This window comes from Dothidotthia symphoricarpi (assembly GCF_010015815.1).
Source record: "Dothidotthia symphoricarpi CBS 119687 unplaced genomic scaffold P153scaffold_6, whole genome shotgun sequence".
NCBI lineage: Eukaryota > Fungi > Ascomycota > Dothideomycetes > Pleosporales > Dothidotthiaceae > Dothidotthia > Dothidotthia symphoricarpi.
The window spans coordinates 390,811-403,138 of NW_022985013.1; the positions used below are offsets into that span (position 1 = coordinate 390,811).

The window sequence follows — 12,328 nt, forward strand, 5'->3', positions numbered from 1 at the left end:
GGTGCTGTGAACCACGTTGAAGAGTGCTTGGCCTTCACATGATGTCGCACCGGTCGACCAAGTCAGATATTGTCGTCCATGTCTATTAGCTCTTTCCCCAGTGGTTAGAGATAGCTGGTAGACCAAGAACCCACACAGCTGATTCACACTAAACGGACTGACTATCTTGGACACGGCCTGATGACCCCACTAACACCTGGCTCGTCATACCAAACCTTGCCTACAAGTCGCCCGCCGGCCGCCGCCTGCAGTTTATCAAGATACGACGTCCAGCGACGAAGGCGCACCTCCAGCCATTCCCGCCAGGCGTCTCTGCACGACCAGGGAGATTGTGGGGCGGATCGCTCAGTCACGTTCGCGCAGAGAGCTAAATCAAATCGCCGTTCACCCACTACTGCTAGGTTTTGACGACACCACCAGCGCCCGGCATTGCCCTCGTCGACCCGCAGCAGCAACAGGCGGCGCCAATCTTGCCCGGGACGTCGCGGCGAGGCTACACGCGCACAGCAGCCCATTGCCTTGCACGACGGCAGCCCGCTTGGGCGTCGACGCAATTCCGTTGCAGCCTGCGCTCTTTGTCCAGGCACGCCATCACACCTCCACCTGCACCTGCACCAGCACCTGCACCTCTACCTCCACCTCCACCCCGACCTCGCCGCCCCCCTCGGCGGAGAAACGCAGCCCCCGCCTTCTTCGCCGACTCCCGAGACGCCCGCCGCCATGTCGAGCGTCGACCAGACCGTCGCCAATGTGCAGCACAAGATCGACAGGGAAAAGGCCCTGATCAACGCCGCCAATGCCATGCGCCAGTCGACCAACAACCCCGCCGTGCTCTCGCGCCTCGACTCGCAGATCAAAGATGGCCGGCGGAACATCGACTACTTCGAGTCGAAGCTGCGGGACCTGTCGGTGCAGCGGACCACGTCGGGCGTCGAGAGCATGAGCTTGCAGCCAGGTGCGTCGGGCTCGCGCAACACCAACAACCCGCTGACCCCGCCCCCCAAAGAGGGCTGGAACAGCTACACCTCTCCAGATGCTGCGCGACAGAGCGGACCCCAGGGCCAGTACGGCAATGTCGCCGGCGACGGCCTGATGCCCCCGCGTGCGCCATACACGGCAGCGCCCGGGACCCCGAACAAGCGCCCCAACTACAGCAAGCTTGGTGCGTATACGCATCGTATCCATGGGACCGTGTCGTCATGCTGATCTTGTGCAGATCTCATCAAATACGATACAGAGCACCTGGGACCCCGCATCCAGCTCATGCTCTCGCAGCTCGAGTTCAAGCTCAGCGTCGAGAAGCAGTACAAGGACGGAATCGAGAAGATGGTGCGCCTGTACCAGATGGAGGGCGACCGCAAGAGCAAGGCCGACGCCGAATCAAAGCGCATCGAGAGCAGCCAAAAGGTCCAGCTGTTGAAGCAATCGCTGAAGCGCTATGAGGATCTGCACGTCGACATTGACGGAACCGATGGCGGTGATGGTAAGCTCGGTTGTCGCTGCTCTGGCGAGACTGGATACTGACGCTGGTGCTAGACGACAGTCTAAACGTTCCAACTCAGAGGAAACCCTTGAGCGGTCACCTGACTTTGCGCATCCACGCTGTTGCCGACGTCGACCACGCAGCGACCGGTAGATTTAGTCGCGGTCCAGAAACATTTGTCAACATCAAAGTCGAGGACTTGATCAAGGGACGTACCAAGCCATCCAGGAACGATCGCTGGACCGACGAAGTGCATGAATTTGACATCGACAAAGCGAACGAAATCGAAATCACAGTTTACGACAAGACTGGTGACCATCTGCTCCCCATAGGTATGCTTTGGGTGCGTATTTCAGACGTCGCCGAAGAGATGCGTCGAAAGAAAATCGAAACTGAGCTTCAGAACTCTGGTTGGGTCGCTGCCGACAAGATGTCTGGCCATGCCGGCATTCAGCCTGACCTCCAATTCCAGCCGCCTCCTGGGCAGAACAACGCTGGTGCCCTGAAACCTGCTGGAGGCGCACAACCTCAGACAGGACCCGTCATGATAGACGACTGGTTTTCATTGGAGCCAGTTGGACGCATTCACCTCACCATGTCTTTTGGTAAGTGTTCTCCAAACTTTCATATTTTTCCTGTACTGACACAATTCAAGCCAAATACACACCCAACAAGCAACCATTTGACGTTGGACTCGGTCGAAAAGGTGCTGTCCGTCAGCGTAAAGAGGAAGTCATTGAGCAGTATGGTCACAAATTCGTGCAACAGCAGTTCTACAACATCATGCGTTGCGCTCTTTGCGGCGAGTTTCTCAAGTACGCTGCCGGGATGCAGTGTTCTGACTGCAATTACACTTGCCATAAGAAGTGCTATACCAAGGTAGTCACCAAGTGTATCACGCAGTCAAACGCCGAAACCGATCCAGACGAAGCTAAGCTCAATCATCGAATTCCCCATCGATTTGAAACTTTCAACAACATGGGCGCCAATTGGTGTTGCCATTGCGGTTACGTTCTTCCATTTGGTCGAAAACAAACCAAAAAGTGTACAGGTACGGGACAACCCCCTATTGGCAATGACAACATTACTAACGATTGTAGAATGTGGTAGTACTTGCCATGCTCACTGCGTTCACTTTGTGCCAGACTTTTGTGGTATGTCCATGGAAGTAGCAAATCAGGCTCTGATCGAGATAAAGAGGACAAGAAAGGGGCAATCGGTGACAGGTACAAGTATGTCCCAACGCACGCTACGACCCGCGCAGCCAACAAAGCCATTACCCAACCCTTCGCAACAACAGTACTCGTCTCCACCTGGACAGGAGTCACAATACAATACCCCGCCTAGTGCCCCGTCACAGCAGCACTCGTACTCAGCATCCTCGTCTTCGATAGATGCAGCGCGAGCGTCGTTCTCGACATCAAGCTCGACTACTACACCTACTTCGCCCACTTCACCGCGACCTGCTCCGGGCCCACGTCAAGCATCTCACCCGGCACCTGTGGCTGCCGCTGCCGCCGCGATGAACAAGGTTACTGCTCCTGGGTATCAGCGTACACAATCCGAATATCCGTCACCAAGCCAGAGGACATCGGGGGGTTATCCACAGGATCAACGCATACCACAACAGCAAGCATCCCAACATGCTAAGTACAATCCTGAAGACTACGCTAAAATTCCAAACTATCCGCCATCCCACCAACAGCCGGTACCAGCACCGTATCAGCAGAAGCAATCTGGTCCTCTGCCTCAACCACCGCCACAATCGCAGTCTCAACAACCTCCGGCTCAGCACCAACCACAGTATCAACCACAAGCGCCTGCTCAACAACCCGAGGTGAAGCCGCAACAGCCGAAACAACAGCAAACTCAACCCATGTCTGCTATGACAAAAGCCCCAGAGAACAAGGTCACTCCTTCAGCAACCACGCAAGGTACAGGGAGGAGAATTGGGCTAGACCACTTCAACTTTTTGGCAGTGCTTGGCAAGGGCAATTTCGGAAAGGTCATGCTGGCGGAGACTAAGAGTTCAAAACAACTATATGCTATCAAGGTTTTGAAGAAAGAATTCATCATCGAGAACGACGAGGTTGAGAGCACGCGCTCGGAAAAGAGGGTCTTCCTGATCGCAAACAAGGAGCGTCATCCTTTCCTGCTGAGCTTACATGCTTGTTTCCAGACCGAAACTCGAGTATACTTTGTTATGGAGTATATCAGCGGTGGCGATCTGATGTTGCATATTCAGAGGGGAACGTTTGGCACCAAACGTGCTCAGTAAGTTTTGTCCCTTTCCCATGCATACACCACTAATATCGGGTCAGGTTTTATGCAGCTGAAGTGTGTCTTGCGCTCAAGTATTTCCATGAGAACGGTGTCATCTATCGAGATTTGAAGTTGGATAACATTTTGCTCACGATGGACGGGCATATCAAGATTGCGGATTATGGTCTGTGCAAGGAAGAGATGTGGTACGGATCGACTACAAGCACATTCTGCGGTACACCTGAGTTCATGGCACCGGAGGTGAGTTTATTCCCATTTACGAGCAAAGGCCAATTGCTGACATGACGTCCCAAGATTCTTCTGGATAAGAAATACGGCCGAGCTGTCGACTGGTGGGCATTCGGTGTTCTGATCTACCAAATGCTCCTCCAACAATCGCCATTCCGTGGTGAAGACGAAGACGAGATTTATGATGCCATCCTCGCCGACGAGCCACTATACCCCATCCACATGCCCCGCGACTCGGTCTCGATCCTCCAAAAACTGCTCACCCGCGAGCCCGAGCTACGGCTCGGCTCGGGCCCCACGGACGCGCAGGAAATCATGTCCCACGCTTTCTTCAGAAACACAAACTGGGACGACATCTACAACAAGCGCGTCCCCGCCCCCTTCATCCCGCAAATCACCAGCCCGACAGATACTAGCAACTTCGACACGGAGTTTACCAGTGTAACGCCGGTTCTTACGCCTGTGCAGTCCGGTACGTGCCCATTTTATCCCCCTCCCCCCCACCTTTTTTTATACTCCATGTCAAGATGTTTCCTCCCGCTAACAGATATCACAGTGCTGTCGCAAGCCATGCAAGAAGAGTTCCGCGGCTTCTCCTACTCGGCCGATTTCAACTAAGAACCCCCTCCCTTGTCTCTTTCTTTCGGATACCCGGGGCTTTCTTGGGACCATGTTTGCATGTGCCCTGGGCGTCAAAAAGCTCTTGTCAGGGTGGTGGTGGTGGTGGTGGTGCATGGATGGATGGATAGGTGGATGTGATTCCTCGTTTTCCGGCGACGAAATGTCGTTGTAATGCATGCATGCTGTTCTGGTGGATGGTTGATTAGTGGTGATGTCATGGGGAGAGGTTGGGTTGAGTCGGGACGAGTTGGGTGTGTATGTGTGTGTGTGCATAAGAAAGAGTAGATGAGTTGGTGGATTGGTTGATTGAGACGTGTGTGTGGGATGAATCTTCCATGGAGTCGAAGCATAGACGGAAATAAGTTCTGATTTTTTCTCACCATCGTGTTGTGCTTACTGGCCTCTTTGCTGATTCACGACATACAAACACACGTTGGACTCTTCTCGACTACTCGATCAATACGTATGGATCTGAAAAGTCTTCGTCTGAATTCTTATTGCGACAGCTAGTTGGCTTACTAACTTGCTAACTAATAGATAGACAGATAGATGGTACTATGAATTCCTCAAGTCAAAAATAAAGTCCATGGCGCCCAAACACCAGAAGACGCAGCCTGCGATGAGGATGAAGCAAGCGCTATTCCTACAAGCAGCAAGGGCGCGTAAAGATTGGTAGAATCGTACGCAATGCGACTGCAAGCAGAGCAGAGCAGAGCATGGGCTGACCAGTGTTGCAATCTCTGCCGTGCTTTCCTCGGCGATGGAGGGGGGAGGGGGTGCTGCAACAAGCTTTTGCAGCATTGTGTGGGCGGAAGCACTGTCTGTCCAAGCCATCTCCCCTCCTCTCCTCAACCCCTTTGTCGCGCCCCTCGCTCGCCCAGTCTCGGGGGGTGGGATATTCAGCGTGTTCAAGACACAATGCCCATGGCGGCCATCCTCTCCTCCTCCTTCCTCGCGCGGGCCGCCTCCGTCTCTCTGCGCATAGCCTCGAGGTTCCAGATCTCGTCGTCGTCGTCATCGTCGTCGCTGTCCGCGTCGCTGTCGACTTGCCAGTCGCCCTTTTCGAAGAGCGCTCTGCCGGTTGCGTCCTTCATCTTCTTGGCCTCCTCCTCGGCTTGCTTCTTGTCCATGCGCTCCTTCTTCCATTTCGCAAAGGTTTCGACGGTGACGGGGGTTAGGGTGCCGGTTAGCTTGTGGCGCTCTGATTCGAGGAAGTCTTCGAGGGTGAGGGTGTTGAGGGGCGAGTTTGCCATGAGGGCTTTTTCGGCGGCGCGTTGTTCTTTGGTTTTGATTACGAAGCTGGGGTGATGTTAGTGGTGTGTTGTATAATTATGTATATAGGTGGACATGTAAGAGAGAAGGGTCGGAAGACATACCCAGGTGGTAAGGAGTGCTTGTACATGCACTTGTCACCTCCATTCGGACACACCCAGAACCAACCATACTTCTGGTCCTCGATGGCCTGGATAAAGTACTTGCACACTTTATCCGTCGTTGTCTTGGGGTTCCCGTGTTTGCTCAAGACGACCTGTCGCAGCTTCTCCTCGTCCCAGTCGTCGATGTTGTCCTTCTTCTTCTGCTCCTCCTCTTCCTCCTCCTCCTTGTCACGGTTGTCCGTGTACAGACTCCTCTTCTCCGTCTTGCGCTCGACGTTGAGGTCGTGGCTGAACTTGCATTTTTTCCCTTTTTCGCAGTTGCCCTTTTTGAAAAACTGGCAGAGGATCGTCTTGGGGTCGACGCCAAAGGGCACCTTCTGGACCTGGACGGGCTTGAAGAGGTCTGCGACTTCCCTGCGGGCCTGCTCGGCGGCGAGCTTGTCCTTTTCGCGCTGCTCCTTCTCGGCGGCCTTTTTCTTGTCTGCAGGCGAGCCGCCCGAGGCTTCGGTGGCCTTGATTTGCTTAATCTGCTTCTGGGCTGCTCCACCTTTTTTGTTTTTCATGCCAAAAGTTTTGTCGACGGCGACTTTCTTCACCTTGGGCTGCTCGCCCTTGCCCTTGGGAGGCATCGTGGGCGGTGGTGGCGGGGTAAATGAGTGTGGTGTCTAAAATTCTCCCGTGGCTCGGAACACGTCTGGTTGCGCTTGATGCGATGGCGGGCGGCGTCGAGGCGTGTCGGGGCCGTCTGTGTGTGTCAAACTGCAAACCGAGAATGACGATGTGTGGGGTGGAGTTTTAGTGGCGCAGGCGGCGGGCAGCGGGCGGATGGACTTGAACCTGTGCGCACGAGCCAGCGGCGCATCCAGCACGTCCGAAGCTCAAGGTGGCCTTGACAACGCGCTCCCCAGAAGCCCCGAAGCCACACCCCGACTTGCCCTCTGCAGCTCCCGTATGTCGATGTCCACCTCCCTCTCACCAATTGTCCCACTGACCTTCCCACAGCAGGCCTCCAACCCCTCCAACCTCCACCCTCCCCATCCTCACCACCGACGCGCGGCAGCCCCCAAAATGATAACAGACGCCCAACTCTACTCGCTCGCCATCTTCCTCGGAAGCGCCGCCATGATGCTCATCGTCCTATACCACTTCCTCGAAGTCAACTCGGAAGAGCACGCCGCGGCCCAGAAACCGAAAGCTGCGGCCAAGAAGGTCAAGATCTGAACATATCCAACAGGGATAGTGGAACATGTGCCGGACGAGCCAGTGAGCTCGAAGAAAGGGACGGGGGAAGGAATTGATACCACGCAAAAGTCGACAGGGCACCATGGAAGACTCGCCATGTTGGGCAAGGGAGGTGTTTTGGGCGCATACGCATCACGTATCATTTGGATTTGTTGGGCCATGGGAAGCCATGTGGAACACTACTACGTATTATCGGGGTATCGAATGGCAATGTCGCTTAAACGCTGATGCATGACCTCTGAATCCTTCCCTCCTTCTAATCTTCCGCATCCACAAGCTCCTCCTCCGTCTCGTCGTTGTCACTTAACCCTCTTCTGCGCTTGTCGTTGACCAGCGTTGCACCGCCACGGTCCATGCCTGGCCCACCCATGCGTTTCTTCTGCGAGACCAGCCGGTTGTGCACGTCGCGAGCCTCCTGCTCTTGGACGTTTTTCGGGGGACGACCACGGCCACGAGGCGCAGGTGCCGAGCCGTGGACTGACAAGTTTCCTGCAGTAAAGCGTTTAGGGTCAACTTCAATGCGCGGTGTGACACGACGACCTTGGGCATCACTTAGATAGGCGTCAGAGTCGTGAGCGTCTGATTAACCAGTCAGAATCTCAGCGTCTGATCTATCCGGGCGGAGTGCCTTCCTACCAGAGAGACCGCTAGCCGGTCCGTCACCCAGCTCCCACGACAATGGATCGATATGAGTCCGTTGAATGTGTTCGCGCCACCTGTCCTCGTTGTCGAAAGCAAGGGGCGCGTGTCGCTCGGTTATCGAGCTCGTCGTGGGGTCATGCCTGGTGACTTCACTGCCACAGTTGCTCCACAAGCACTCCAGCGTGTTGCGCAACGTCTCCTTTCGGTGTACCTTGTAGACATGCTTCTGGAGTGTTTCAAGATTGTGCAGTTCAACATTACACTTCTGCCACTTGCATTTGTACGACTGGTACTGAGGGTTACGGTTCGCGACGCTGGGTGAGCGAGAATCAATACGGATCGGCTCGTTTGCTCCATCGGTCCTGACGTTTCGTAGGCCGCTCGGCTGCGAAGGTTGATGTTGAACGGGGCCGGTGTGCCCGTTCGCGGCAGGTTGTGCTTGCGCGGCAGCAGAGCCGTGGATGGCCTTGCGCCAGCCAACTGGACGGCCCTTCTTCTTAGGTACAGGCTTCCCATCCTCCCCTAACTCGACAGAGCGGAAAGCTGAATATCCAACGCCAGCAGCACGTGAAGCACTCGCGCTCATCGTCGTAGGGTCGGACGGGCGATTCGGCGTTTTGGGTAGTGTTGGGGTGGGTAGGGATTGGCGCGGTGGTCGACCGCGTCGCTTTTGTTTCGTGAACGGGTTGATTGCTTGAGGTAAAGCTTGGGCCCTTGCCCCACTCTCTCCACCGATTGTGTGCGACCTAGACCGTGGCCGCGCTTGGCCGTCTTCGTTCTCTGAATCCTCCTCATCGTCTGCATCCTCTGTCAAAGCCTGGACGCTGTTGACAAAATAACCTGGTGGTGGAGACCCAGGGTCGATCAGGTCCCACCTGATCGTGCTGAGGTCGGAGTCATTTGTTATTTGAGGTATGTGTTGCCTCATCACATCAAGGTGCTGATTGAGTTGCCGCTCACCTGGGAACCTTCCACAAGCAAGGAGCACGTCGCGGGCAATTGTTGCGGGATTGTATGTGTTGCGACGAAGGGCTTTACGCTTATCAAGGACCTGAACGACGGACCTGTGGCCCAAGTCATTCGGAGGCAGCTTTACTGCGTGCGTCGTTGGTTCCAGAGCAGGGCGAGACGGGACGCTGGCCGTGGGGAAGTTGTTAACCGCAGGTTGCTCGTCCACGTTCATAGCATCCTGTATTTGGGGGTAAGTGGACTGATACGTAGACCCAACATTGAGTCTCTTTTGAGGGGGGCCGAGGTCTTCTTCGTCTGAGAGCATAGTCAAATCGACTAGGTCACTTAAGTTACGCTTCCTGGCCGCTTCTTCCTTGTTAGCAGGAGGTTTCAGATCTGCTCTGATGGGTACCATCTCAGCCACCGGAGCAGGCGATTCCATGACAGAAACGTTGCCCGGGGATGGTGGATACGAGACCCTGGGCGCTGGCGAAGCAGCCGCAGGTGTATGATGTAAATTTGCCGCAACGAGATCTTTCTTCATGACGGCAGCAGGCACTGGGGCCTTCTGTACACCATTTACTAGTGATGCAGGCTGAGGTGCTGCCTTGCGAGATGCAGAATTAACATCTGGTACTGCAGTGAGCAAAGTCTTCGCGAATGCTGCACGGTCAAGCTTTAGTCCCCGCTGTTCTAGTTGCTCACACAGCTCAATGTAAGACGGATTACTATCCAGTATGCTCAAGATCTGGGGAGCGTCTATAGGATGGTTTGAATTCAGGCCGCTCAAGTACGTTGCGGCCGCAGTTGCTAGTGAAGTTTTCCTCTCCGGAGGCCAAATGGTATTACCGCCGCGGGTATTTGCCTGAGCCTGCGGCCTCGCTGGCAGAGGCTGGGCCGAAATTGGCGCAGCAGGTTTTACAACACTCGCAGCAGCAAGTTCTCTGGAGGCGGCCTTGTTTCTTTGGCTGACTACCTGTGGGGCGCTCACCTGAGCAGCCTGTACGGGTTGCGCAGTGGCAGGCTGAGGAGTTGGCTTGGTCTGTACAGTTGGCGACTTGGCAGGTGCTTTTGCTCTCCTCTCTTCCTCCCATATACGCGCGAGGAGTGCGGGATCTTTGCCATTTAGTTCCCGCATCTTGGCCATCATAGCACGGATTTGCGCTTCGAGTTCATTCGGTTCATCAGAAGTGCCTGCCGCAGCTGGGCTAGCTTCAACGACGTTGGACTGCTGCCTCTGCGCCTTCTTCCTCTGTTTTGGTTGACTTGCTGCAATCGCCGACTGTCGTGCCTTTCCCTCCTCCTCTTCTTGGCGTTTGCGCTCCTCCTCCTGCTTCTCTTCTTCAGCCTTGCGCGCCTCTTCAGCGATTCTCTCTTCTTCCGCGCGCGCTGCATCCTCAGCCGCCTTCTGGGCACGTAACGCCGCCTGCTTCCGCTGGTACTCTGGCCATGGGTCGTACACGGCCATAGGGTCTACCGTGGTTGTGCTCTGGCCATTGTAAGGTTCCGAGACGCTGGGTGTAGGGGCTGGAGAAATTGAGGCAGTGGGTGGAGAGATTGTCTGGGCGTCTGCATAATTGTAGGAGTTCGAGGTTGTGGAGCTCTGATTTGTACGCGAGGACTCTGCATTCGGAAGCTGCCTCTGGTTATAATCAGTGTACTGCTGAGATGCTACGGCGTTCATGGCAGCGCTTCTGGCAGAACTTGTGGCACTGTGGCTATATTGAGGCTGCGCGGGACTCGCAGAACGTTGTTGTTGCGTCCCTTGTGAAGAATAACCCATTTGCGCTGCTGGTAATGGCAGCCCCCGGCTTGCAGTTCCCTGGGTGGAATTTGTGTTAACACTGTGTGGACGTGCTTGCAACTGCCCATAGGAGGACTGTGTGGGGTGTGTCTGCACCTGGGGCGAGTGCGAGGGGCCGGTAGAGTACCGTGAATGGGACGTCGCGGCATTTGTCGCTGTGAACCCGGGCTGGTTCGACGAGGTGGTACTTGGGGCGTACGAAGTATTGCTCATGTTGTGAAGAACTTCGGCAGCGCGACTGGTCGTCTCACGAGTGGCACCGTAAGTGCTGCCATTCCAGGAATTATCCTGGCCTGAGATATAACCATTTCTCTGTGTGCCGTAAGACTGCGCCGGATATGACATGTAGTTTGTGGACTGTGTTGTTGGCGGAGGCGGCGTTGGCTGGTATTGACGGGACGACTGCGAAGCATTGTTTGAGGCAGGTGCAGTCTGGTATGCCGAGTATTGTGGCGCAGAACTTTGCTCATAAGAGTAGTTGTATGGGTTGTAGTTGTTGGAAGCCATCTTGAAGGATTTCTATCTGCGCCGCCGTGTGGGTCGATATGTCAGTCCATGGATGTCACGAGTTGGCGCGACATGAACGAGACTGGAGAGTTGTGGGAGTTGTCGCGGGCGACGGCGACGGCGCGTTAGCTGTGTTTGTCGCGGCAAGTATGCGCGGACGCAGCGCCAGGTGAGAGTGAGAGGGGCTCGCGACGCGTGGTGAGATGGGAGATCGTCGGCAGGTCGCGTTAATTACGTTATTCGCGCCGAGTCGACTTGCACGTGACCTTCAAGTCGGACTTTTTCTATGCCAAGCCCGATTTGCGAAGCGAAGTCTCACACTCATCAACCTCCAATATTTGCAGACTCGCGACCACGAACTTTCCTACTAACCCGACAAACGCCAATTCAACAGCAACAATGACCAAGGTTCAGGCACAAATCGCGAGCTCTCGCCGCAAATCGCGAAAGGCGCACTTCGGTGCGCCGAGTAGTGTGCGTCGGGTCATCATGAGCGTATGAAGAGACTTAGAACACCTTGGATGGACATGTTCTAACAACCTTCAGGCGCCATTGAGTAAGGAGCTCCGCGAAAAGTACGGTGTACGCAGCATCCCCGTCCGCAAGGATGTAAGTATCATTTGTTTCTCCCTCTGCTTGCCTTTGTGTGCTAAAACTTTGCAGGACGAGATCACCATCGTGCGCGGCAGCAACAAGGGACGTGAGGGCAAGATCTCCACCGTTTACCGTCTCAAGTACTGCATCCACGTCAACGGCAGTATGTTTTCTCGAAAAACTTTTCGCATGTGGTCACGCTGACACAACCCACAGTTGTTCGCGAGAAGAGCAACGGCCAATCCGTCCCCATCCCTATCGCTCCCTCCAAGGTCGTCGTTACCAAGCTGAAGCTTGACAAGGACCGTGAGCAGATTCTGGAGCGCAAGGGTGCCGGTCGCGAGGCCGCCAAGAAGAAGAGGGAGGCATAAGCATTTTGTGCTTTCTTGAGTTGACGACACTTTCACGGCTGTCATGCCTGGGGACATCGGCGCGGGCCGTCTCCTTCCTTTCGAGCGGACGGAATGCATATCATCGGTTCATACGATTCGGGCATGCGACATGCGTATGAAAAAGTAGGGGCGTTTTACCGGCTTCTAGCTCGAACAATGGATTCGCCGTCATTCGGCCTTGTCGAAGGTTTCTTTCGAAATGATA

General features: G+C 55.0%; 6 protein-coding genes across 6 annotated transcripts; 3 read left to right on the plus strand and 3 right to left on the minus strand.

Annotated features, from left to right (window-relative positions):
- Window positions 1-720: 720 nt before the first annotated feature.
- P153DRAFT_311695 (uncharacterized protein) lies at window positions 721-4,956 on the plus strand (the record flags this gene model as incomplete). The annotated part of the gene is made up of 8 exons (XM_033664813.1): window positions 721-1,177; window positions 1,217-1,483; window positions 1,537-2,088; window positions 2,139-2,534; window positions 2,584-3,757; window positions 3,805-4,006; window positions 4,061-4,466; window positions 4,551-4,956. 8 exons carry the CDS (start codon window positions 721-723, stop codon window positions 4,610-4,612), a joined length of 3,516 nt encoding a protein of 1,171 aa, XP_033525747.1. The 3' UTR covers window positions 4,613-4,956.
- P153DRAFT_193532 (uncharacterized protein) lies at window positions 4,650-5,150 on the minus strand. The gene has a single exon (XM_033662444.1). The coding sequence runs from the start codon at window positions 4,996-4,998 to the stop codon at window positions 4,687-4,689; it is 312 nt and encodes a 103-aa protein (XP_033525748.1). The 5' UTR covers window positions 4,999-5,150; the 3' UTR covers window positions 4,650-4,686.
- Window positions 5,083-6,778, minus strand: P153DRAFT_311697 (zinc finger-containing protein). Its single transcript, XM_033664814.1, has 2 exons — window positions 5,992-6,778; window positions 5,083-5,914 (listed from the first exon to the last, which is right to left on the minus strand). Exons 1-2 carry the CDS (start codon window positions 6,618-6,620, stop codon window positions 5,524-5,526), a joined length of 1,020 nt encoding a protein of 339 aa, XP_033525749.1. The 5' UTR covers window positions 6,621-6,778; the 3' UTR covers window positions 5,083-5,523.
- A 38-nt stretch (window positions 6,779-6,816) lies between these two features.
- On the plus strand, window positions 6,817-7,212 carry P153DRAFT_394708 (uncharacterized protein; the record flags this gene model as incomplete). Its single annotated transcript, XM_033671331.1, has 1 exon — window positions 6,817-7,212. The coding sequence occupies one exon, from the start codon at window positions 6,817-6,819 to the stop codon at window positions 7,210-7,212; it is 396 nt and encodes a 131-aa protein (XP_033525750.1).
- A 156-nt stretch (window positions 7,213-7,368) lies between these two features.
- P153DRAFT_364956 (uncharacterized protein) lies at window positions 7,369-11,312 on the minus strand. The gene has a single exon (XM_033667720.1). The coding sequence runs from the start codon at window positions 11,135-11,137 to the stop codon at window positions 7,817-7,819; it is 3,321 nt and encodes a 1,106-aa protein (XP_033525751.1). The 5' UTR covers window positions 11,138-11,312; the 3' UTR covers window positions 7,369-7,816.
- A 224-nt stretch (window positions 11,313-11,536) lies between these two features.
- P153DRAFT_286775 (ribosomal protein L24) lies at window positions 11,537-12,102 on the plus strand (the record flags this gene model as incomplete). The annotated part of the gene is made up of 4 exons (XM_033663490.1): window positions 11,537-11,632; window positions 11,684-11,746; window positions 11,801-11,894; window positions 11,948-12,102. 4 exons carry the CDS (start codon window positions 11,537-11,539, stop codon window positions 12,100-12,102), a joined length of 408 nt encoding a protein of 135 aa, XP_033525752.1.
- Window positions 12,103-12,328: the final 226 nt, after the last annotated feature.

Bases quoted from the DNA above. Each gene is read 5' to 3' on its own strand.
- P153DRAFT_311697 (XM_033664814.1), bottom strand. From the start codon at position 6,620: ATGCCTCCCAAGGGCAAGGGCGAGCAGCCCAAGGTGAAGAAAGTCGCC. The intron at 5,915-5,991 runs GTATGTCTTCCG...ACATCACCCCAG, and splicing joins AAGCACTCCTTACCACCTGG to CTTCGTAATCAAAACCAAAG.
- P153DRAFT_193532 (XM_033662444.1), bottom strand. From the start codon at position 4,998: ATGGTGAGAAAAAATCAGAACTTATTTCCGTCTATGCTTCGACTCCAT.
- P153DRAFT_364956 (XM_033667720.1), bottom strand. From the start codon at position 11,137: ATGGCTTCCAACAACTACAACCCATACAACTACTCTTATGAGCAAAGT.